Source organism: Aptenodytes patagonicus, chromosome 3 (genome assembly GCF_965638725.1).
Source record: "Aptenodytes patagonicus chromosome 3, bAptPat1.pri.cur, whole genome shotgun sequence".
NCBI classification, from domain to species: Eukaryota; Metazoa; Chordata; class Aves; order Sphenisciformes; family Spheniscidae; genus Aptenodytes; species Aptenodytes patagonicus.
Window position 1 is genome coordinate 54433523 of NC_134951.1, and position 24332 is coordinate 54457854.

General features: G+C 40.7%; 1 protein-coding gene across 2 annotated transcripts in view; it reads right to left on the reverse strand.

The window, feature by feature from the left end:
• SLC22A16 (solute carrier family 22 member 16) overlaps positions 1-24332 on the reverse strand; it is a 40653-nt gene that overhangs the window by 5096 nt on the left and 11225 nt on the right. For both annotated transcript variants that reach the window (XM_076333418.1, XM_076333419.1), the window contains exons 2-7: positions 12619-13095; positions 10482-10599; positions 8036-8585; positions 5997-6124; positions 5494-5603; positions 4884-4983 (exon numbers count right to left, since the gene is read on the reverse strand). In XM_076333418.1, coding sequence (XP_076189533.1) covers positions 4884-4983; positions 5494-5603; positions 5997-6124; positions 8036-8585; positions 10482-10599; positions 12619-13095 — 1483 coding nt within the window. The remainder of the gene's footprint in view (positions 1-4883; positions 4984-5493; positions 5604-5996; positions 6125-8035; positions 8586-10481; positions 10600-12618; positions 13096-24332) is intronic.

Sequence of the window (24332 nt, forward strand, 5' to 3'; positions counted from 1 at the left end):
AGGAATAATTCTGTTGGAGAAAACAATACACATCTCTTCATTTGGTATTGCTACTATCAGGTATGTATTTAAGAACTGATTCTAGGATCACATACATTTATTTTTACATGCATGTTCATAGAGCTACAATTACCCTGCCACCTGTAATCTCAATTTGCACTCTAGCTCCTGAACCTATTCCCCCTGTACCTGTGTGCCTGTTCCTCCTGCACACAGTCAGATCAGAATTTCTCAGTATGGATCGCCGGCCTGGAGCCACAGAAGCGCACATCCCTGCTCAGGAGAGCGCTTCAGCAGATAATGAGCTGCATAAACAGGAATACTTTGCTCAACTGCAGTTTCAAAGATCTGTTAGGGGTGCAGGCATCTACTGACATTTGCACTGGGATCACATCTTGGATTTCTCCATGGTGTACACAGTTCCGTAACGACAGCTTACTTCAGCACGAGTGGTGCAAGGATCAGGATCATGTGGGGTGGATGCAGAAGCACTCACATGCTCCAGGAGTATCTTTTCTTTCCCTTCATTTCTGTGCCTTGTTCAGTAAGAACAATTCACACTTTCCTCCTCTGAAGTACAGAACAGCATTAAAACCCTGACATTCTTCCAACATCAGGTTATAGATGACCCAAATCTCTCTTGATAGAAATGCTTCCACAGCGTACATCATGCCTGGCCTCAGTGTTTTTCCATTTTATGACTGTGCACTTTGATACTGTATTATCCTTATCTTGCCCTATGCTGATTCTCAGGTCTGTCCTGTTTGTTTAATACTTTCTTTCCAAGTGTGAGAGAGAGCATTTGGAATGACTGTGCCTATGTCTCTCACACAGAGCTTGAGACAAGAACTGGCCAGCTACCATCTGCAGCTAAGCCAGACTTTCTCCTTAAGTCAGAAAGGTGCTTTAAAATTGGAATTCTCCATTGTAACCTTGAACAGAGCTATTTTCATGCAAATGCACCGTGCTGCTTTTCCTTCCCCCCTCCTCCAAAAGAAGAGGACAGCTTATCTCAAGCATTCTTCTGAGAAGCAGAATTCACACTGTTGCATACACTCCTCTTTTTGCACTTGCATTAAATATAGAGGCTGACGAAATAAAAAATTAAGCAAAATACTGTTGAATACTATAAAATACAGTGAAAATAAAATAGTCATGCTCTTACCATGAGAAATTAAAAAAAATCCTAGCAGTAACGTGACCAGAGGAAATGGCACCGAGTGACAAACAAACTGAGGGAAATCTTTGCAGAGAGAGATATATATATGTGGCATGGGTGATATTTAAAAATATATTCCAAAATATTAAAGTCTCACCTCTGAGTGTCAAAACCCTTCTCCACTATCAAAATATGATTTTCTGCCATGGTAAGACAGGATGAATTGACACATGGCAGCTATTCCACGGTAACCTCTCTTGTGCACATTCTTTAGGCTCTCATAAGTTTATATTTGAGGATATTGAGGGTTGTTAAGGATATTGAAGGTTATGGATACCCGTACATTTGGAGTTTATGAGAGCAGGGTCACTACTGATGCCCAACAGAACAAGGTTAAAGCAACACTGTGTGCTTTGAGTATGTGTGTCGTCTTTGTTTCGGTTAGTCATTTAGACACTTTGCATTCTTCTCATGTTTTCCTTCCTCATGAACCTACCTCTTATTCCCCTGCAAACTCTCACTATTCTGTAAGCGAACACACCACCATCTTTCCTGCCTTTTCATCTCAGCTCTCTTAACTCTATTCCATCACGTTAGTTTTTCTTTTTTCAATGTGAAAGCTGCTGCATGCCGACTAATTCAGTGTGTCTCCCTTCTCCCTGACCCTACAAAGCATTTTCCAATATTTCCTATGAAAGACAGAATATGAAACAATTAAGATACAGCATATTAACGAAAGGACTTCTCAAATGTCATCTACCTTTTCAGGGGCAGTAACCACACTTGTCAATGAAGTTACTCACATTTAGTCAAAGCAAGTCTTTTGCAGTCTTATCTTATCTTGGACTACTTCATGAGGCACCTGACATAATTTAGCTCTTTGCTTGCTCATAACAAATGTGTACATTTTGTATGTATGTACTATTTTACATACAGAATTCAACATCAGAAAATGTTCTTCTGATATAGTCAATGACTTAAATGCTTATGGATTAAAGTGTACTATTGTACAAAGTATTTAAGTATGTTTAAGCTCCACTGAAGTTAATTTGACAGGAGTACCTGCTTAAATTCATTGCTTTTTCAGGGTCTTCATTTCAAATCTGACTTTCTGCTTAGTCAAACTCTTGAAGTATTCCCAACACTTCAGTACAGGCAGCAGCTTCTAACAGCTACCATAACTAACTTCAAAAAAAGATTTACCACCATTTTTCATATGTCTTCCTCCCTACCTGGAGCAACAATTTTAATTTCACCGTTGTCTAAGACCAGGACTTAATATATTTAGTCTAGAACAAAAGATAATTTGAATTAAATATCCCTACAAAATAATACTTTTACTTCTGAGAACAAATGATTATTCTAGTCTGCTCTTTATATTTATATCTACATCTGATGGCTCTGAGCCAATCTAAAATGTGATCTTATTTACAAATTCCTACTTCAACAAAAAAAGATTAAATCTTGTCCTGAAAATCCACTAGTATTAGACACAGGATTTGCATTCATTTACCTTTACTGACCTCAGTGGAGTTTTTTTTAAATTTATAATTTATGGTTTATCTGAGAGAAAAATCAAGTCTGTTAAAGGACTACCGTAACATAATTCTTAACAGCTGAGAAATTACACATGGAGCAGTTGCTTTACTGTAAGTTTTCTAGAAAGTTGTCACATGAGAAACATACTTGGCAAGTTATTCAAGATTTATAGTCATTCAAATGAGATGCTTGCATTACTCACAGGTGGCATAACTGTATGGGAGGCAGACTGTCAAACAAATAGCAACAGTAACTGCTTGACAATGTGTGGTGTATACAATAGATCAACATGATGTATATCAGTTTACTTACAAATGTAATCCATTTCATTTCCATTCCAAAACACTTACGTTACCTGAGACTTGGCACGCTATGCTCCAACTCAGGACAAGCCTATTTAATAAACTGATGAATGTTTTATAATAGGAGCTAGTAATGAAAACATATTCACTGTGAACTACTACACAAGTCTACAAATACTCTGGATACTTTTTGTACACTGAGAGTTGTTCACAGCTGAAATAATTCCTCTGTTTATACCGCCATTTGCACTGCTCTCCAGCATGTTTGAGCATTCCCCATCTGTGGTTTAACTAACTGCAGCACTTCTGCACAGATAAAGCTTATCTCAGCCAGTAAAAGCAGAACACTGACAAGAGAAAAAGAATGTTCTCCCATGACCACTCTGTTGTGCAAATGTTTCTTCGTCTTTTCTGCTATGATATCTTGGTTTGTATGGGGCCATTATTAAGAAAGAAAACATTTTTTAGGAGCTTGAGGGAATAAATTAATTTGTGGTCTGCTTCATCCTCTTAACTTTCATCCAAAACAACTGCAAGTAATTAATTTAAATAATGAAACAAGTTCCCAAGAATTCTCTGAAACCAAACTCTAGCATCTATAACTGAAGATTTTATAGTTGCAAAATCAAAAGGACACAATGCCACTTTTTCAGGAAATTCCAATGTGGTAGACAAAATTAGAGTAAGAATCTAGGTCAAAGACACATCCCATTACATTTTCACCTTCTGACATGTGTAATCTACATATAACATTTGTGTGCTAGTCACAGTGAATTCTAAGGGTTTTTGAAAGAATTAAAACTCTTTTTAAATCATTAATAAACTCTTCTCTACTTAAAGCTTTAACATAAACTTTGGTTTACATATATGTATATATGTCTGGTTTTACATATATGGGCATAAACTATCCTTCAGGAGTAAAAAAGGGATTGAATAGCTGTAGGATTTCTAAGCAGCAAATGCCTCATAACATAAATGTAATGAAGAAATGCGATTCATTTGGAAGCAGTAAATACACAAAATATTTTGTCCAAAATGGATTTGAAGCTACGTAATGCAGACAAAATGCCCAAAGTCCACGAAGGAATGGTTTCACCTCTGTTTTCTTGGGGCAACTGGAGGTAGAAGACAAAACCTAATGGTAGCTTGACCTGGAGTCACCTACAGGTAGGATGTGCTTAATGAATCCAAGGTTCTGTTGCTTGTCAAAGTCACCATGAACCTCATCAATATACCATTTGCTTCTCTTTTTCTATCATCTCATGAATTGTTTTGTTTAGTTCTTGTAAATGAAAAATGTGAAAAAGGAGCTTTGGGACAGCTGTGAAGATGAAGTATAGTAAGCATAAGACATTCTTGATCTTTTGGAAGGCTATTCCAAAGATGCAATGTCCCAGGGAAGCCATGGAAAAGATTAAGGAATAATATTAAGAAAAAACAGCCACCCATGGTGAATTCCAAGAATGGAAGAACTATGCCTTTGAAAAAAGGTAAGAGTAAATCATAAGCATGGTCAAAAACTGCTAGGCCTGCAGAGTAAAGAAGTATGGATTAAGACACTTCCTAAATGTTACATGGTAGATAAAGTATATTTTTATGAAAAATATTTTTATCAATTTTATACTAGGATTCAGTGCATAAGTATGTTTATATCTTCCATTGTAAAAACTTTTCAGAAGATTTCAGTGACTCAAAGTCTTCCTTTTGCTTTAGCTGCATATTTTTAACAATATGAAGTTACTTTGAGACGTAAAATTTATACGAAGAATGGTTCATTCAATTTCCTTTTCAAAATATAAGTTCAGCTTTTGGTTCCTAAGAAAACAAGTGACACATACGCCTTTTCAAAACCAGAAACATTCACCATTGAAATAAATACTTACAAGTGGCATGAAAATCCAAACACTTCTCAGATATACACAGAAAGGAGCAACCACGCTTCCTGCACGGCACATCATGCTTCCACTCCCAACAGCAAGAGATCTACACATAAAACAAAGACTTTGATAAGAATTCTGGCAGATAAAGCAAAGAATTAGAAATGCACAGACACTCAAAACATCAGTAGGATGATAGGTGTCTTTATGCACTGGTACCAGGAAGCTATTGCTACACCAGTGTAAATTTATATTGTCATGACATTCAGCTGCTTCCATAATTAAGATTAAAAATACAACAATCATTCAGCAGAGACCACAGGATGAACAACCAGGACTTTTAAGAAAGGCATAAATAATGTTTAAGAAAGTACTGAGTATTCTTCTAGTTCCTCAATGAAACAAAAGAATGCATGTGGAAATGAAAAATAAATTAAAAAATATTATACAGCCTATACCAGACAACTCTGAAGCAGCGGAGGAACTCATCCCATCCCAAGTCTTCCGGACCACCACCACTAATGTCAAGAGCTGCTGGATCTGGCCCAGGAGCATAACAAAGAAAAGGAAATAACAGCAAAATAATGAAAAATATATGACTGGTGAAAGTTCTTACCTTACAATTGTTGGGTACAGTTCTGCTGTGTAGAGATATATAAGGCCAAATGCCACACCTATCGAAAATTTTCCAGCCATATTTGCTAAGACAATTAATATATTGAAATCCTATTGAAAGAGAGCACAAATAAATAAACCACAAGAAAATAACACTGTTCCAAATTTAATTTAAATCCTTCAAAAGTTGTGACCCTCTTTAAACATGAAGCAATACTTATTGCTTGCTTTTTTAAAATTGGTCTCAATACGTAACTAGTGTCCATATAACTTTTTACCGGTCCTGGTTCACTGAAGCCCTGGGAACATTTTACATGTGACTCCAGCAACGAAACTGTGAAACCTGTACTGAAAATACAGAAATCTATCTTAGACTGGCAGCCACACTTTAAAAACAGCCTTTAATCAACCATATGATTTAGAAAGAGCAGCTGCATCTAAAGGCTTAAGAGCCTTTAAAATCAATTTCTACTATAGGAACACTTTCAACGGTATGTAACTAACCTGAGGTATGAACATAATTAAAACACAGATCAGTGCACTTAAAATAAGGAACGGAATGAGTGTGTTTCTCCTTCCCAGTTTGTCCATCCCAATGCAAGCAATGACATAGCAAGGCAACTCCACAGCACCTGTCAGTATGAAATTATTTCGTTTTAAGTCATGATTACACATATTCATGTTATAACTCTAACTTCCTCTTTATGGGGATTCATTTAATCTAGGGCGTAATAAATAAGTGAAATCTAGAGATAATCAGTGTGTTGAGCTAGTTCATTTGGTAACAGAAATGGCAACAGAAGGCAGAAGGCATGGCCTAAAATATGGTAGTGGGGGATGGAGAAGGACAAGGGAAACAGGTTTCACAGCACAGAGCAGCTCCAGTTCGCTTTGGGGTGGAAAATTACAGAAGACAGCAAGGCCACAGTCCTGCTTTTATGACACTGGCACTTCTGACTGAAAGCTCTCCATTTGCTGCTCTTTTGCTTCAGGTATTTTCACATCAACAGCTTAACTGTGCCCACGAGGAACACTGCTGGTGTCACACCGACACACCTCTCAGGATTTGCCAGCTTCCACCTGGACACAGAACCGAAGCCACAGGCACCTCCCCCAGCTTCAGCCCTAAATCACCCCAATGTAAAAGGTCTCTCCAGGTCCGGTTTTCTGAGTTAGCTCCACAAATACAGAGAGTACGGTTCCAGCTTTCTCTCTTCTCCATTAAAAAGAGGGCAGCTGCTTACAATGTCCCACTCTTACTCAGACCGTCTCTTCCTAATGCCTCTTTCCAGAGAAAAGCTTCTGCAGCTCTAAAGGAACTGGCATTTGGCTAGGACTGTTCACAAACCCTGTGTAAACATGATTTGCCCCTAGACAAATTATATTGAGCCGAAGCCAGTTCAGACATGTTTTAAACCAACTTGCTCATGAAGAATGCTACTATGTCCAATGTAAAATCAAGGAAGAACATAAGATACAGCCCTGAACAAATATGCTGCATTCCTTTACTGAGCACATGTAGTATGTCAATACACTTATAATATCAGGAAACAATCTTTTGGGCCTGTGTTGGTAAAGCAGGTTGCAATTATTCAGTGTATGTTAGTCTGCTAAAATATTTTTGAAGGAGGTGGATACAGTGATTTATGCACTGTACTCCACCGTAATGTTTTCGTTTCTGTGCAATACTAGCAACTACTCTTCAACGTGTCAGTCAACCAATACGCTATAATATGTGACAACAAAAACTGAATTCATCAGTGTCCCAGTCCTTCTGTGTGCTTATGTACATGAACAGTCACATTCACTTTACTGAGAGCACTCAGTTGCATAAAGCAAAGCGCATGATTTAATTCTTTGCTGGCTCAGAGCTACGTGCCTGATCTAGAGTCTTCTACAGTCAATGGAATATTTCCATGATCTTAAACTTTGGATCAGGCCTTGAATGCACTGAGCTGCCTTTATAAACAACTGACAGACCAGAGGAAGATTACAGTCAGACTGACAAAATTAAAAGAATACTACAACTAAATTAAAAATATACTTTTGAGAAAACTAAAATTACTCTTGCTTCTGAGAATTATGGCTCTATTTTCTACACAGACAGACTCAATATATCATGACTGTAAGTGATTAAAGGAATAATTTTTTCCTCTCGTTTTCCTAGTTTGTGCCTTTAACAGAGCCATGTGAATTTTGTGTTGCTGGTCTGCTTCCCTTGGTGTTTGTGTGGATCTGCTATATGCTTGCAGGGCAAAGAAGAGACAAGCGGAATATGGGTTTACAATCACAAAGACAGATGGAGAAGAATTTTGTACACCAACAAATTTTAAATTCTCTTTTTTTTTCAGAAACAGTGAGATTTGGAGTGAATGATACTCCTCCTGTGTTAGTCAACTTTATGAAGAGTTATCAAGAAACTTTTTGAACAAGGTTCATAATTGAATGAACAAAGTTAAAAAACTGGCCGTCAAATCTATTGACATTTCTAAATGTTACGTTCTAGTTCTGTCATAAGCAGAATAAGGTACAAAAATATTTACCTATGAGAAAGAGATTTAAATATTCATTGCCTCCTAGACTGACAGAACTGAGGGAGAAGACGTAGTACCCCAAGCTCCCAGTGAACCAGATCAGCCAGACTGTGATGGTCCTTCTTGCAATGTGCCAGTTACAAAACAGGTCTAAGATGTTGTGCTTCTTCGTTGAGGACGTGTCATTGTCACCCGTTCTGCCACTGACTAGATCATCTTGTTGGACTGAGCACAGTTCAGAAACTTTGCAGGGAGTGCTTACTTTATTCCATCTTGCCATTATATTAATTACTTTTTGTGCATCTTCGTATCTTTCCTCTGACAGGAGCCAAAAAGGTGTTTCTGGGAGCATCCAGCAGCACAGGACAAAGGGAAGAGTCGCTATGGAGAGAAATATCTGATAGACCCACCAGGTCCGAACCAAAAATCCCACGAGTGCCACAACCATAATTCCCATAGCAAAAAAAGCATGGACATGCATAGAAGCCCAGGTTCGTGCTTTAATGCCAACAAATTCAGTCACATAAACAAAAGCCACAACCAGGTAGCCACTTGAAACCTGAAGGGTGGGAGAGAGGAAAAAAAAAAAAGAGTGAGGTTTCTACCTACTCTCCTTGTGCAACAGCAGTAAAAACAAACAGCTAACAGTGTTCCACATTTGTGTATGCTTAATTGCCACTGCACTGGCATGTCCCACACTGACAGAAAAAAAAGCAACCCTGAAAACAAATCAGCCGGAGAAAAAGTTCACTCAAACCTTCAGACTGCCTGGACACTGTATTTAAAAATGTGAAGTGATTTTGGATGCTTCTCTGTAGTGGGGGAGAGCCAGCGAGAGACACCTGAAAAAGAGCCTAATTTGCTGATGTCACTAAGCCCTTCACCTCCAAAAATCAGGTCCCTTAATGACATCGCAAACTGGACGCTCGGGAAAATGAGGTCCCCTGAAGTAATTGCCACTTCTGAAAATCTTGACCTTGGCTTTTAAGTAGACTACTAATAATCTGTATGTCAGGGAACTGCAAATTTACTGAGAATTACCTTCCACACCCTTGTAAATTATCTCAGTAAATCAAATTTTTACAATGTTGGAAGAGAATCTTATATATATGGTTATAGGTTCTCATACGTTATCTAGCAAATGCAATTACTAGCATGTTCTGCATTATAGTATTTCTTCATTGAATATATATATTATTGAATATATATATTTCAATTTCTCTAGCAACAGTCAAACTCTTGGTATCTCAAAACATTTCAAAACACAGCTAGAAAATCTAGACTAGAAAATATTCCAGTATATTGTTTTGATTAATCAATTTTCTGGTTAAAAATATTCCAGTTAATATTCTCTGATTCTGAACCCACTGAACCTGATAGGATGGCTGTGCTGATCTCAGTGGCACGGGGCTAGAGCTTTAGACCTCCATCTCGCAAATCAGTCCCAGTGGGCAGTTAGAACCTACAGCATTGGTCTGGTCAGAGCTTTTTGCTTTCCTAAACTACCACAGGCCCTAGCATCAACAGCCAAGGGAGTCAGTAGAGGGACTCCTGTTCATCTCACTGTTCAAGGCTGAAATGCCCATGCAGTTTTTCCTGCTAGGAAATCCTTCTGAGCTCTAATCAGGCAAAGGGAACTCCAGATGCAAGGCTCTGTCTTGACTAATGCACTGTCAGAAGGAATAAAATAAATTATGTGATTATTTTCAAATTTCTAACCTACTTTAAATAAGTTACATAATTTTTCTTGTGATAGCATTCCAATTTCTTTATGCATTATATAGTGAAAGACTACAAATATTATACTTTTGGATGTTAAATAGTAATTTAAAATTGGTTACTATGTACAAATATTGAATATATGTCAGATATTGGATATATATCATACATATATATAAAAGTATGTGTATAGATATGCATAAAGACATATACTGGAATACTCTTAAGTACAGTATAAACATCTAGGTGTTAAACATGTCTACCTATGTATTTAGTATTCTACATGTAGCTTAAAAGACCAAAGAGATGCATGGAAGAGAAAATGTGCATCTCTCCTCCATCACTGAAAATGGTAGAGGAAAATCATACTTATTATAGATTTGTTATTTTAAGAAAAATATACTCCATTTCTAACAATAAGGAGAAATGCAATGGCAGCTGCAATGCAGAATCCAGAGTTTGCTGCTCACACTTGGTATTTAATTACCAGTCCAGCAGAGGTTGGGATGGAGGAAGTACCAAACACTGCTTCATACAGATGCTTTCTATTAATTCAAAGAGGAAAAGTGCTGTGGTCCAAGAACATTCAGACTCTCCCTGCTCTGCTGAAATAAGTGCAACAGAGGGGGCTTTAGATTAATGAAGTAGGGGAGGAAATAATAACAAAAGGGAGGTTTTCCTGAGAAGGGGTAGGAAATGACACATAAAAAGAGCCAGGGTGAACATCCTTTCTTACCATAGCAAGGAGAAAGCGCACAATCACGAAACTGTAGTAGTCAAATGTGAAGGCCACTGCAACGCCAAATACAAACTGACCAGCACTTGTGAACCATATAACACGTTGTCTCCCCAGCCTGCAAATCACAGCAGTAATAAAATTATGAATAACCACAAACATTCTATTAAAACACACCTGCAACTCCAGAGAGCCTATCTGGAAGTGAGTCTGAAAATACTGTCCTTAATACTTTCACTCACAACAGAAACTCTGATTTAGTTACCCGTATTAATTTTTCAGTAATTCCAACTTCCAAGACAAAAGAAGCTCCTATGGACAAAACTTCCATTCCACAAGTCTTGGCTGGAAGCAACGTGCAGAAGTGGGCATTACATATGCTCACCTCCAGTTTCAAGTTTAACTTCTACATAACTAATCTGCAAATTTACTCTGTCTTATTTATGAGGACAGTAGGTAAGACTCGCTTTTTCAGATATTTTATATTGAGTAACGTCTAGTTCATAATTTCTAACAAAAGTTAGCTGTGATAACACATGCCATCTCTTGCCAAAGTAACAACCAATTTGGACAGGAATGAAAGGCTTCTGTAAGATATCTTTGTCCAGTTATTTAAAGTTGAATTCTCTAATAAATGACAATTACATAGTTCCCCTGAATTTTCTGATTGCATCACAGCACACATGCGTGCATACACAAACACAGAAATCCAGGAAGCTAGAATACTAACAGCAAAAAAAAAATCATGTCAAATACTAGCTTCCCATCAACAACATAGTATTTTCCAGTGTAAAAGAAGGGCATTAAGTAAAAAGGAACTTCTATTTGTTTATCTTCTTCCCATATCTCAGGGAGAAAATATACCAAGTAGAGCCAGTTGTGCCTAAACAAGTGAGCACATGCTATCAATAAGAAGCTCATCTGAGGAGAAAACCTAGAAAACTGCAGTAGATATACAAGACTCTAGTGAGGATTCATTATATTCTATCTACAAATGTTCTGTAATACAAAATGCACGGAATCCTTTTTCTTCCCTGATAATATTCTCTTGGACTCTTATTATCTACTCCAATGCGAACAGCTTTTCACAGACGTGGATATTACATTTAGACAGAGAGTTTGAGGACTTTCAGGGGTGTGGGCTCGTTTGTCGGTTTTTCTCCATAAGTATTTGGTACTACATTAAAACAACTCCTATTTTTCTCCAGCTGTCACCTGGAGTCATGCACATTTGATCTCTGATCCCTGCCAGAAGAGATCCTAGTGAGTCCTAGCTGTCCGAGCTCTTCTGTTGGGAAATCTGTTAATTGGGAATGGGAGGAACTCACAAACTTATTTCCCACCAGCCAGGACATGTCAGAAAATAATAACTTTCAGCTGTAAAATCTACAGTTGTAAATCCGCAACTCAGAATGTGCGTATTATCTTAACTGGCTGTCCATGGCTCGAATTAATGGAAATGAGAACAATATGATCATAACCTTTAAATCATGTCTGAGTATTAATTAATAAAGCTATGAATGATTTAAAGGGATGCAGAACAAATGTTGGCATTATATTCTGGTTTTGTATTAAACACGGTTTTACAGAGCCTTGGATCGGGAGGCAGGATTGATTCCATGTGTTCTAAAAGCCAAATTAAAAAAAGATCATCTTCACTTTTGCATTCCCATGTTGTAACTGTCACACCGTAGTGTTGTGCTAATGAAGGAAAATCAGAAAACAACAGGCCTGGTCTCCTTTTTCTGCTTATACTCTTAGCTGTGGGATAAAATGTCACCCTCCACCTAACAGAGCTGTTAGTCAACAAGTTCCTTTATAGAAAGAGATAAATAACACTAAACCAGCCTGCAAAGCAAAACACAGGTACATAAACTGCCTGAGGCAAAACCAAGTACAACGTAGCTTAGGCGTTTGATTCGCATATGGATAGAGGGGCACGGCTGGGCGTTCTTCTGAGGTAGGAATACGTGTGTTTGTGTTGAGAAAGAGAAGCAGGAGGATACAGATGTACATCCTGGATCTCACTATTGCTTCTGAGTCCAGCTCTGATGCTGGATCTCAGTGCATGATCTGAGATAACATCCAGGGAGAAAGTGTCGGCTGAAGCTACAATTTTCAGAGGATGGCACTTTACCTGTCAGCAATGTCACCAAAAATCACTGCTCCAATCAAGACTCCAAGCATGAATGTAGGCTGGATTAATTTTGCAAGCCATTCTCGGTCACAGACCAGATCCCACTGCGTAACAACTGTGCTCTTCCACTTTGTATCATCATAGAGAAATCCATCAGAACAAGAAAATATGGACTTGTTGCCTTTGTATTCATATGCCAGATCCAAACTGACTTCTCGTTTGGACCTGCTGCATTGGTTAAGTTCCCAAATTTCTCCATTTTCCAGCTGGACTACAATGTAATTTTCTGTTGATGTCCACAGCGTCCAGATGTCCTCTATACTGGATTCAGAGGAGTTGTAGAAAAGAACACTACTCACATTTCCAGGGATCCCACATACAAAGTTAGGAGTAACAGCCATGAACACAGACGCTAAGTAATGGATACCACATGACATAGCTTGAAAGACAGATGCAAAATAAACACATGCTTGAAATCTGTAAAGGGAAAGAAAAAAGTTTACTGAAGAAAAGCCCTCTATACATGAAAAAAAAATCAACATAGTTATTTTGCTAGGATCAGTAAATGGAGACAACATTTAAGTGCCTAGTGTTCTGTTATATAGTGCTGCTTCAATATTAGCTAAGCCCTGCAAGAGACCAAAGGTGAGAAAAGATCCACAGCAGAAGTAATCTATTGTCAGGAAATAAATGCTGCTCTTACTCATATGTTTAGCCATACACAGAGAAGACCATTTAAAAAGAAACAATTCTGAATTTAAGTACTTAGTTTGAAGCAACCTTCCACCCTCCAATTCTGTGTAGTACATCCCCTCAAAATAAGGCCTTAGATTACTGGAACGGTTAGAAAAACCAAAATGTTGTAACCTCAGGTTCTGAGGAATAGAGATATGCGCATCAAATAAAACAAACCAAACACATTATGCCCTTCATTTCACATAATTGTATCTATATAACTGTATTCCATCTATCTTCCACCTCTCTTTATTGTCTCTGAAAGACAAAGAGAGAATACATATAGACACATGTAGAGGAAGATAGAATCTGAACAGCGTGAAATGTTCTGTACCAAAACATAGCTGTAAACTGGGCTGGGTTTTGGCTTAAGCAGGGTGTGCAGTTATGCATTAAAGATTGTATCATAAAGCAAACATGGCAAAAGGTTGTTTTATGCATAGCCTGAATTTTTGGCATTTTAACAGCTTTTAAAACATGCTTGAGATGCAAGTAAATCCTAGTGTATAAATTGCACATGTATTCTGAATTTTGATAGACTTGCAATGAACTCTGGTATCACTGACTGCAAATTCTAGACAGTTTCTGATAATCTAAGCATAAGGAGTCTTTTCCTCAATTACATGTTAAAATTATGCACATAATTAGTACAACATCTGTTTCGAAAAAACAACATCGCTTTGGTTTCTCCTCCTCTTTTTATCTCCTGAAGGCCAATCCATTGCATTAATTTGAAGAAGCATTCAATGAGCTTCTATATATACATCCTTACTGCAGTATGCACTGGGCCTTGCTAGTATGAAACAAAAAGCCACTTTTTTTTAAATGATCAGAGGCTATCATCTCTGCTGAAGTTATAGGAAATGATGCCAAAAAAAAATTGCCTTGAAATGTCTCGTGGGAAAAGTCAGAGCAATTCCAATTCCCATAACAAATATGACCTCTAGATGACTCCTCTCTGAAATGTATCTAATCTAGCCTTGACTTCCCACAATAAAGGTTGCAACAGTACCTAGCCTAGGACTTTTAAATCATCTATCATCACAATTTCTAATGAATTTCTAAACTATCTATAACCAAAGTCTTTAAATAGAATGTGCTGGATACATTGTCTTAATGTCCAATTAACCTTTCCAATTAAACAGTTCTCTTGTATAACCTAATTCCATTCACCATCCTCATTCTCCTCTGCCTTTTATCTTGCAATTCTTATTTCTTTCCTTGGTAAATGTAAACCCAGTTGCCCATCCTGTGTTTCCAATGGCATTCTTGCTGTTCAGATGGAGTGCTTTTTATCTCCCTTTCTCTTGGCAACAGCTCTATTGACTTTTCCACAGCAGTCTGAGGAGAGGGCTGAATTGCTAAACCCACCGTGGCAGCTCAAAAGCTGGCTCCACTTCCCTCTTGAAGACTCGGCAAGGCACCCCGCACACAGGTGCTGTGCTGCTCTTTCCCAACAAACCTTGTCAGAGATATGGTCAAGAGAAACTGAACATAACCACAGCACCCCTTAAGCCTACCAATCCCCTCTCAAGACAACAGCTTCTTGAGGACTAAGTAGCTAGCCATAAATCAAAGCAAGGCTAAACCTGCTCTGAAAAGCTTTTGGACTATCCTGGACCACAAAAAAAGCAAAGATTATTCTTAAATGTAACCCTTGTCCCCCTATCAATGCAGACAAATATGGTCAGCAACATTTTCTAGTTCGTCTTCTCTAGTTTCATTTTAACTGTTCCCATCAAAAGACACAAACTTGTTTTAAAAATAGCAGAGCAAGACCAAATTCAACAACTTGGGCTATTGTTGCTGTGTGCAGAATGACTGAAATCAGGACTAGGGGACCTCTAGCAAATTAGCAAATTTAATCCCTAGAAGCTGTGCAGTTGCATCTTCTACTAGCTAATAAAAAGCGGCATACCTGGAACCAGGATCCCCAGTATTTGCAATTTCTGTCATTATGCATCAGGAAATTGCAGTGTCAGATAGCCCAGTTGGTATTTCCCAGACAGAGGAAGTATCGAAAAATTTAAAACTCCCATACATTCATCTTGAGTTTCGTAATTAGCTCTCACAGTACAAGAAATATCAGGTTCATCAGTTCCCTTCTACCCAGTAAGAGTGAGCAGGAAAAGTATGTTTATGCCCTTTCGTGTTGGAGAGGCTTGAAAGATGATAGCAACTTGTAAGGATACGGACTGAGAAGATGGCATGAACCAATGCATTAGAATCACAGAATCATAGAATCATAGAATCATTAAGGTTGGAAAAGACCTCCAAGATCATTGAGTCCAACCGTCAACCCAACACCACCAGGCCCACTAACCCATGTCCCTAAGCGCCTCATCTACACGTCTTTTAAATACGTCCAGGGATGGGGACTCAACCACTTCCCTGGGCAGCCTCTTCCAATGTTTAACCACTCTTTCAGTAAAGACATTTTTCCTCATGTCCAATCTAAACTTCCCCTGGCGCAACTTGAGGCCATTTCCTCTCGTCCTATCGCTTGTTACTTGGGAGAAGAGACCGACACCCACCTCGCTACAACCTCCTTTCAGGTAGCTGTAGAGAGCGATGAGGTCTCCCCTCAGCCTCCTTTTCTCCAGGCTAAACAACCCCAGTTCCCTCAGCCGCTCCTCAGAAGACTCGTTCTCCAGACCATTCACCAGCTTCGTTGCCCTTCTCTGGACATGCTCCAGCACCTCGATGTCCTTCTTGTAGTGAGGGGCCCAAAACTGAACACAGTATTGGAGGTGCGGCCTCACCAGTGCCGAGTACAGGGGCACCATCACTTCCCTACTCCTGCTGGCCACACTATTTCTGATACAGGCCAGGATGCCATTGGCCTTCTTGGCCGCCTGGGCACGCTGCCGGCTCATGTTCAGCCGGCTGTCAACCAACACCCCCAGGTCCTTTTCCGACAGGCAGCTTTCCAGCCACTCTTCCCCAAGCCTGTAGCGCTGCATGGGGTTGTTGTGGCCGAAGTGCAGGACCCGGCACTTGGCCTTGTTGAATCTCATACAGTTGGCCTGGGCCCATCGATCCAGCCTGTCCAGGTCCTTCTGCAGAGCCTTCCTACCCTCGAGCAGATCAACACTCCCGCCCAACTTGGTGTCGTCTGCAAACTTACTGAGGGTGCACTCGATCCCCTCATCCAGATCATTGATAAAGATATTGAACAAGACCGGCCCCAAAACTGAGCCCTGGGGAACACCGCTCGTGACCAGCTGCCAACTGGATGTAACTCCATTCACCACAACTCTCTGGGCCCGGCCGTCCAGCCAGTTTTTTACCCAGCTACACCTGTACACCTCTCTAAGCCGTGAGCCGCCAGCTTCTCTAGGAGAATGCTGTGGGAGACGGTGTCAAAGGCCTTACTGAAGTCCAGGTAGACCACATCCACAGCCTTTCCCTCATCCACTAGGCGGGTCACCTGGTCATAGAAGGAGATCAGGTTGGTCAAGCAGGACCTGCCTCTCATGAACCCGTGCTGGCTGGGCCTGATCCCCTGGTTGTCCCGCTCATGCCTTGTGAGTGCCCTCAAGATGAACCGCTCCATCATCTTCCCCGGCACCGAGGTCAGGCTGACAGGCCTGTAGTTCCCCGGATCCTCCTTCCGGCCCTTCTTGTAGATGGGCGTCACATTGGCAAGCCTCCAGTCGTCCGGGACCTCCCCCGTTAACCAGGACTGCTGATAAATGATGGAGAGTGGCTTGGCGAGCTCCTCCGCCAGCTCCCTCAGCACTCTCGGGTGGATCCCATCTGGCCCCATAGACTTGTGAGCGTCCAGGTGGCGTAGCAGGTTGTTAACTGTTTCCTCTTGGATTATGGGGGGTTCATCCTGCTCACCGTCCCTGTCTTCCAGCTCAGGGGGCTGAATACCCTGAGGATAACTGGTCTGACTGTTAAAGACTGAGGCAAAGAAGGCATTGAGTACCTCAGCCTTTTCCTCATCCTCAGTGACAATGTTCCCCCCTGCATCCAATAAAGGATGGAGATTCTCCCTGGCTCTCTTCTTGTCATTAATATATTTGTAAAAACATTTTTTGTTGTCTCTAACGACAGCAGCCAGATTGCGTTCTAGCTGGGCTTTTGCCTTTCTCATTTCCTCTCTGCACCACCTAACGAGGTCCCTGTACTCTTCTTGAGTCGCCTGCCCCTTCTTCCACAAGCGGTAAACTCTCCTTTTTTTCCTGAGTCCCAGCAAGAGCTCCCCGTTCAGCCAGGCCGGTCGTCTTCCCCGCCCATTCTTCTTATGGCGTATGGGGACAGCCTGCTCCTGCGCCTTTAAGACTTCCTTCTTGAAGAATGTCCAGCCTTCCTGGACCCCTTTGCCCTTCAGGACTGTCTCCCAAGGGACTCTCTCAACCAGCGTCCTGAACAGGCCAAAGTCCGCCCTCCAGAAGTCCATGGTTGCGGTTTTGCTGGCCCCCCTCCTTACTTCACCAAGAATCAAGAATTCTATCATTTCATGGTCGCTAAGCCCAAGACGGCCTCCGGCCACCACATCTCCCACCAGTCCTTCTCTGTTTGTAAACAGCAGGTCAAGAAAGGCACCTCCCCTGGCAGGCTCACTTACCAGCTGTGTCAGGAAGTTGTCTTCCACACACTCAGGAACCTCCTAGACTGCTTCCTCTCTGCTGTGTTGTATTTCCAGCAGACATCCGGGAAGTTGAAGTCCCCCACGAGAACAAGGGCTAGTGATTGAGAGACTTCTGCCAGCTGCTTGTAGAATGCTTCATCCGCCTCTTCATCCTGGTTGGGTGGTCTATAACAGACTCCCAGCAGGATATCTGCCTCGTTGGCCTTCCCCCTCATCCTTACCCATAAACACTCGACCGTATTATCATCACAATCGTTGAGCTCTATACAATCAAAACACTCCCTAACATATAGAGCCACCCCACCACCTCTCCTTCCTCACCTGTCCCTTCTGAAGAGTCTATAGCCATCCATTGCAGCACTCCAATCGTGAGAGTCACCCCACCATGTTTCTGTGATGGTGACTAAGTCATATCTATCCCGCTGCACAATGGCTTCCAGCTCCTCCTGTTTGCCGCCCATGCTGCGTGCATTGGTGTAGATGCACTTGAGCTGGGCTATCGATTTCGCCCCCGGCATCGGCACGCCAACCCTAGGCTCATCTCTAGTGAGCCTGGTTTTATCCCCTTCCCCCTTCGAACCTAGTTTAAAGCCCTCTTGATGAGCCCCACCAATTCATGAGCAAGAATCCTTTTCCCCCTGTGAGACAGCTGAACTCCATCTGTCACCAGCAGACCCGGTGCCGTGTAAACCTCCCCATGATCAAAAAAGCCAAAATTCCTCCGATGGCACCAGCCCCTGAGCCACGTGTTGATCAGGTGTGTTTTCCTGCTCCTTTCAGTATCCTTCCCTGCCACTGTAGGGATTGAGGAAAACACCACCTGTGCTCCTGATCCTTCAACCAATCGCCCCAGTGCCCTCAAGTCCCTTTTGAGCACTCCTGGATTTCTCTCTGGACTTCTCTCTGCAACCTCAAACATTATTTTTTAAAAACCCAAATCCCAAGAGCATCACCAGGGATATGATGTTGATCAGGTCTAGCTAATCTCTGCACTAACTGCTCCCCTGAGAGTTTTATCTTATCTCTTCCTGAACACTTCTTGTGATCATACTTCAATAGCCATTTTGACAGACTGCTCCACTGTCAAATCTTTCTGTTGGAGTTTCTCATTAAATCTAATCTTGACATCCCCTTTTTCTAAGACTATTAGCAGCTTATAAAACATCCTTGTGCAACCTTGAATAAATCTTCCTTGTCTTTTATCACTTTGTTGTACAGAATTATCAGTTATCCCCCTCTAGTTACTTTCTAAAACTATATAAATTACAGTGCCTTACCCTTTCCTCATTTTTCCTTTGTGTCCTATAGAACAGTTTCCACCTCTATAAAAAGCAATAAAGGATTTATTTTAAAGAAATATCTGTGTCATGCCATATTTCACCCATCTTTCAAGGGTTTAACTTAGAACTAGATATAACTGATTCTTGTAAAAAGGTTCTTCCATTTTCAATGTTATGAAAATCTTACTCAGTTCCAATGAAAAAATCCACTCTGTAGTATCATTATTTTTCTTAGCTAATTTGCAGCACCTATGCTAAGCAAACACAAAAAGTCAAACAGAATGCCAGATATACATTAATAGACATAATTTACGCTGTTTATGACTTAATTGAAGAACAGGAAAACATGCGTTTTTACAGCAAAAATGGCCATGTTGTTGCAGAATCCTGCAGGATGGATTGCACTGCAGTTTTTAACCTCTAACTGCTCAATAAAAAAAGCCAAGGAGCAGGCAGGGGAAGCAGCAGTAGGGAAGAATAAGGCCTGATGTGAAGCTAGAAAAGCGTTTGGCAGCACCAGTGGCTGACGGAATCCCCCCACCCTGCCACCACACTAATGGGCTGCTCCCCTGCCTGTAAAAACTACCTACTGCTCTCTCCAGTAAAAGCCCACAATGGGCTGGCTAAGCCTCTGTGTGTGTGTGTGTGCGCGCACGCGTGCGTGTGTGTATGTATACACACAAAAAAAAACCCAACCTGAAAGCCCTCTTTTGCCGACTACAGCAGTGTTGTCACAGCACCCCTACCGATGCTAGACTGAAAAGCCCAACCTTATGAGCTGCCGAGAATCTCCGGTGGGTAGGAAGGGCTTTTCTTCTAGAAAGACCAATTGCGTAGAGGTCAGGAAATTCATTAACTTGCATAGTTACCAAAAGGAGTTAATGAGGCCATTAGTGCCAACATACAGAAAGCATGAAAAGCATGTAAGGAGGATGATACGTGGGATGGGAGAATACTATAGATGCATTGAACTTTGCTTGCCAGAACAGCTGAAGATTGAAAAGGGACAGAAAAAGACACAGGCCCAGCCTCATAATAGACACAGGTTTGCTAGAACAGAGGTCGGGGCAACAGACAGTGCTGAGCAAGGAGGAACATAAAGCTGCTGCCTGCTCTATTGCCAGCCTGGGATCCCTCCCTTTGGACCTTTAGGTGCATCAGTTTTATCTCAGCCCTCTTGCTGTGGCCATGTCAATGCTCTTCCCCAGTCTTAAAACCCTGGGGCGTCTTCTTGGCCCATGCTCACGTGACAGCTGAGCAGCTTCCCCTGTTTGCGGGAGGACTTGGTGCCGGGGGAGCACAGGCGTTGCCGCTCGGGCAGCCTGGAGCAGCCCCTGCGGCAGGCTGTGCTGGGGCAGCAGGTCACAGCAGAACGTATACAGGTCATACGCTTCACTGACCCTGAGGCACAGGTTAAAGTCTATGCTGTCCTTGCTGCCTACTGTAAATGATTAACTTTTTTCCCAAATTCTTAATTTAAGAACACCGGACTGATAAGAAACTCTTTTATTACTAAGCTCCAATCTTTCTATTGCAGGCAAACATGTAATATAAACTTTTTAGTAAACTCACCGAACCCCATTTTAAAAGTTAAATTTCCCTGAATGAAGAGATACTGCTGCTCGTGCATCAAGATGTTAAGAAAGAAACATTGCAGTAGCAATAAATACTATTGAAATCCACCAAAAGAAAGCAAGGCTTCTTTCAGCAAAGTCTGTGATCTGTTTTCCCGGACTGATCTCAAAAAAGGCAGTTTTTAGCAAGGGTATTTTATATGCCAGTTATCTTCACATACACACATCAGATTATGTAATATATGTTGTTGCAAGTAGCAGTTTTCAATACCTCTTTTACAGATTTTTTTTTCTTTTTTAAAAGCACACTTTCTGCAATTTTTAAGATCTGTGAACATGATGACTGTCCTAAAAGGTATGATAATCTCTCGCAGTGTTTTTCCATCTCTTCAGTGACTTGCCATGGGAGATAATTATCTGGCAAGTACATTTTGTCACTCTTGCCAGGAGTGTCAAATATGGAAGTCAAGAAGACTTTGTAGGTTACTGCTCCAGTACAGAGACGCTTAACGAATGCCAGAAGTCAAATGAGCATAAAACTGTCTTCACAAAAGCTTGAGCAAGACACAACATGAAAATGTTCCAGTCTTTCTTAAAATATTTCTGTGAAATTTCTCCCCAGTTACTCTTTTTTCAGTTTACAGTTTATAGTAAAAAAGACTTTTACATTTTCTAACTCCTCCGCACAAGTTTTAAGATCTCACCAGTAAGAAAAGCAACTGGTGATATCATAATGTCAGTACCTGAGTTGAAGACATATTCTTCCATAAAGATAATGAACTAGATCTCAGGCCACTGTCGCTCTGGCTGTAGTCTCATGACACAACATCTCTGTGGCACTGTCACTGTAAGATATTTCCTTCCTTCTCCTTTCTCACTGTTTATTCATCCCCTGAGACATAGTGCACTCTACCCTCAGTTGCGGTGGTACATTTTATGTGGACCTTCTGTGAATTTTATATGGGAAACTGATCTAACTTGAAAAAAAAAGTCAAAATAGATTAAAAAAAATAAACCAAGCCAGATTAGTTGCTTGATCCAATTTATATTGCATCCATGCAAATAATCTGCACCGGTCTATTTGAAAGGTGGTACATCTGGCATGCAAAAACACCTGAAGTGGACACTGCCGCATATATGTTAGAGAATAAATGCCCAGCCTCAGAGTACTTTTACCATTGTCAGTTATTGCAGTGTATAGCAGGGACAAAACTTGTTGTTAGACACTAATTTTATGTTAAATAAAATATGTGTCTGATAATACTTGTTTCCTTGTCTGTCCATCAAAGAGAGGAGAGGGGGAATTACTAGATACTCATCAAAAGCTAATACAAAAATTTAAAAATCCTTTTAGTGTAGGATAGAGTCACAAGGCTGTTCTGTGATTAGTAAAAGATTTGTACTATTCCACAGGTTTTACAAGAACTATTTTTACTGTTTGTCTTTTCAACCACCTTGTTAGCAAATTGCTTAGTCAGAAAACACAGTATGTTTTTGTTGTGCAGTGTACACTCAACAGGATGGCTTCAGTGGAAAGAAATTTCCAGATATTTACTATTTCTGAAAGAACTTGTATTCCGTAACCACTTTCACCTCTGTATTCCATCCTGGGTTTTTTTAATGTGAGAAAAGCCATTCAGCATTCTTTCCACTCTAAACCAAAAAGCTGTGATGCACTTACACTTACACATTTATTTTTTGAGAGGAAAGGAGCTGAATGAGACTCAGGAGCAATATTTTTGCCGTGGTGCAGAGATGCAGATTTGGAAGCAGCCTTAAATATACAACAGACACGGTCTTATTTGGCTTACAGTGTCAAGAGTAAACTTTCTTCCCTCCTAAGGGTGGTTTAAACTACGCTAAGACTTGGTCTCAGCCCGCATCAGCAAGATGGTTATTTCCAGAATTTGTTTTCAGAGGCAGAAGATGCTGTGCTGGATATCCAGTTTAAACATACCAACAGCACAGATGCAACAGGAATAAGAAAGCCTATAGGGATTAGGGAGGCCCCAGGAATTATATATCATCACTGGGGACAATGTGTGCATCAACATGCAGTCACCAAACAGCAGACACTCACCAAATCATTCTTACAGTCGTTTAAAACTGATTCTCTGAAGAATTGTAACACTTCTATCCCATTAAACTTATGCACATTTCCCTTTGATTAAGACAAGCCCAGCATTTGTTCACCAGAGTCAAGAAGAAAAATACGTCAGCTGCTCACTACTGCACATTTGGTATAACAGCTTAGACAAAGTCACATCAGTGTAAAAATCAAGAATTAGTGCTACAGAATTAAGGGCCATACTTTTAAAATACTTTTTTTTTTGCAATTAATGGAACACTTCTTTGTTTTTGACTATCCAAATCAGGCACATTAGGTTTCTGTCATCACTTGTGACAAAATAATCCAGTTGATAAATATTGCTGGGTTTCAACAGTTTAGTAGCATAGCTTTCATCTATGGACAGCCATGCACAGCAGAAAGGGCAGCTGCCATTAAAGATGCCTCGACATTTCTTGCTGCTCCTCTGCCAAGGGTTACTGCCCCCGGGGGAGAGCCAGCCAGAAGGGCGGTGTGTTCACAGCTCGGCCACTTCAGCTCAACGCCCAACCTTCTTGTTCAACTGACAGTGGAACTGGACTAGACACAAAGGCCCTGGATTTGCACTCAAGCAACCAAGCTACGCACACATGTTCCACTCTTGACTTTACTGTGAAAGTAACTTCTGGTTGAGGGGGAACACATCATTGGGAGCGGTAACTTTTTAATTGCTGGGGCTATACCCACTAGCTTTCCTGCATGCGTAAACTACAAGGGATTCTGGAGAAGTCAACAATGGACTTGGAACAGTTTGGCAACATTAGAGGTTAGCACAGCTCTTGCTCCACACTCTAGCCTCCTTCGGTGAAAGGAAGATAAATGCTATGTAACCTGCCATGGAGGGATCCATCTACCGATGGATTATCTAGTGAAGAGAGAGATCTACAAGACCTGCCTGTGTAACAAATGCCAACCAAACATCTCGCTTGCTGTGAGGAGAAACTGCAATTTTTCTCCTTCATATATTTATAGTATCTATCTTATAACTAGTAGAAATAAAGCAATAAAAGGGAGGAAAAAAGTGGAAATTTAAGACTATCACTGAAAACAATGGTCAAACATTAAACGGTGCACATCACTAATTTCTAACCTTCTTCTGGTCAGCCTTCTTTTTGATTATCAAAATCAGTATGAAATAAACTTTGTAATTCTGGTACGTTTGCACTCATACAGGTACCAGTAAAGCAGGCCTTGAACTTGAGGTCACGGCTCCAAGTGGGGCCACAGCAGTTACCAGAGGAGGAGCAGCAATCACAACGGGAACAAGGCTGGCAAGCCGGAATGGACTGTGATTGCAAGAGCAATTCCAACACCTTCCAATGGCAAAGCTGGAGTCAGTCTATTTCATTCTAGTTATCCACTTGTCCTTTCTGTTTTACGTGTGTCAAGGGTATATACCAGGTAATTTAATTAAAAAA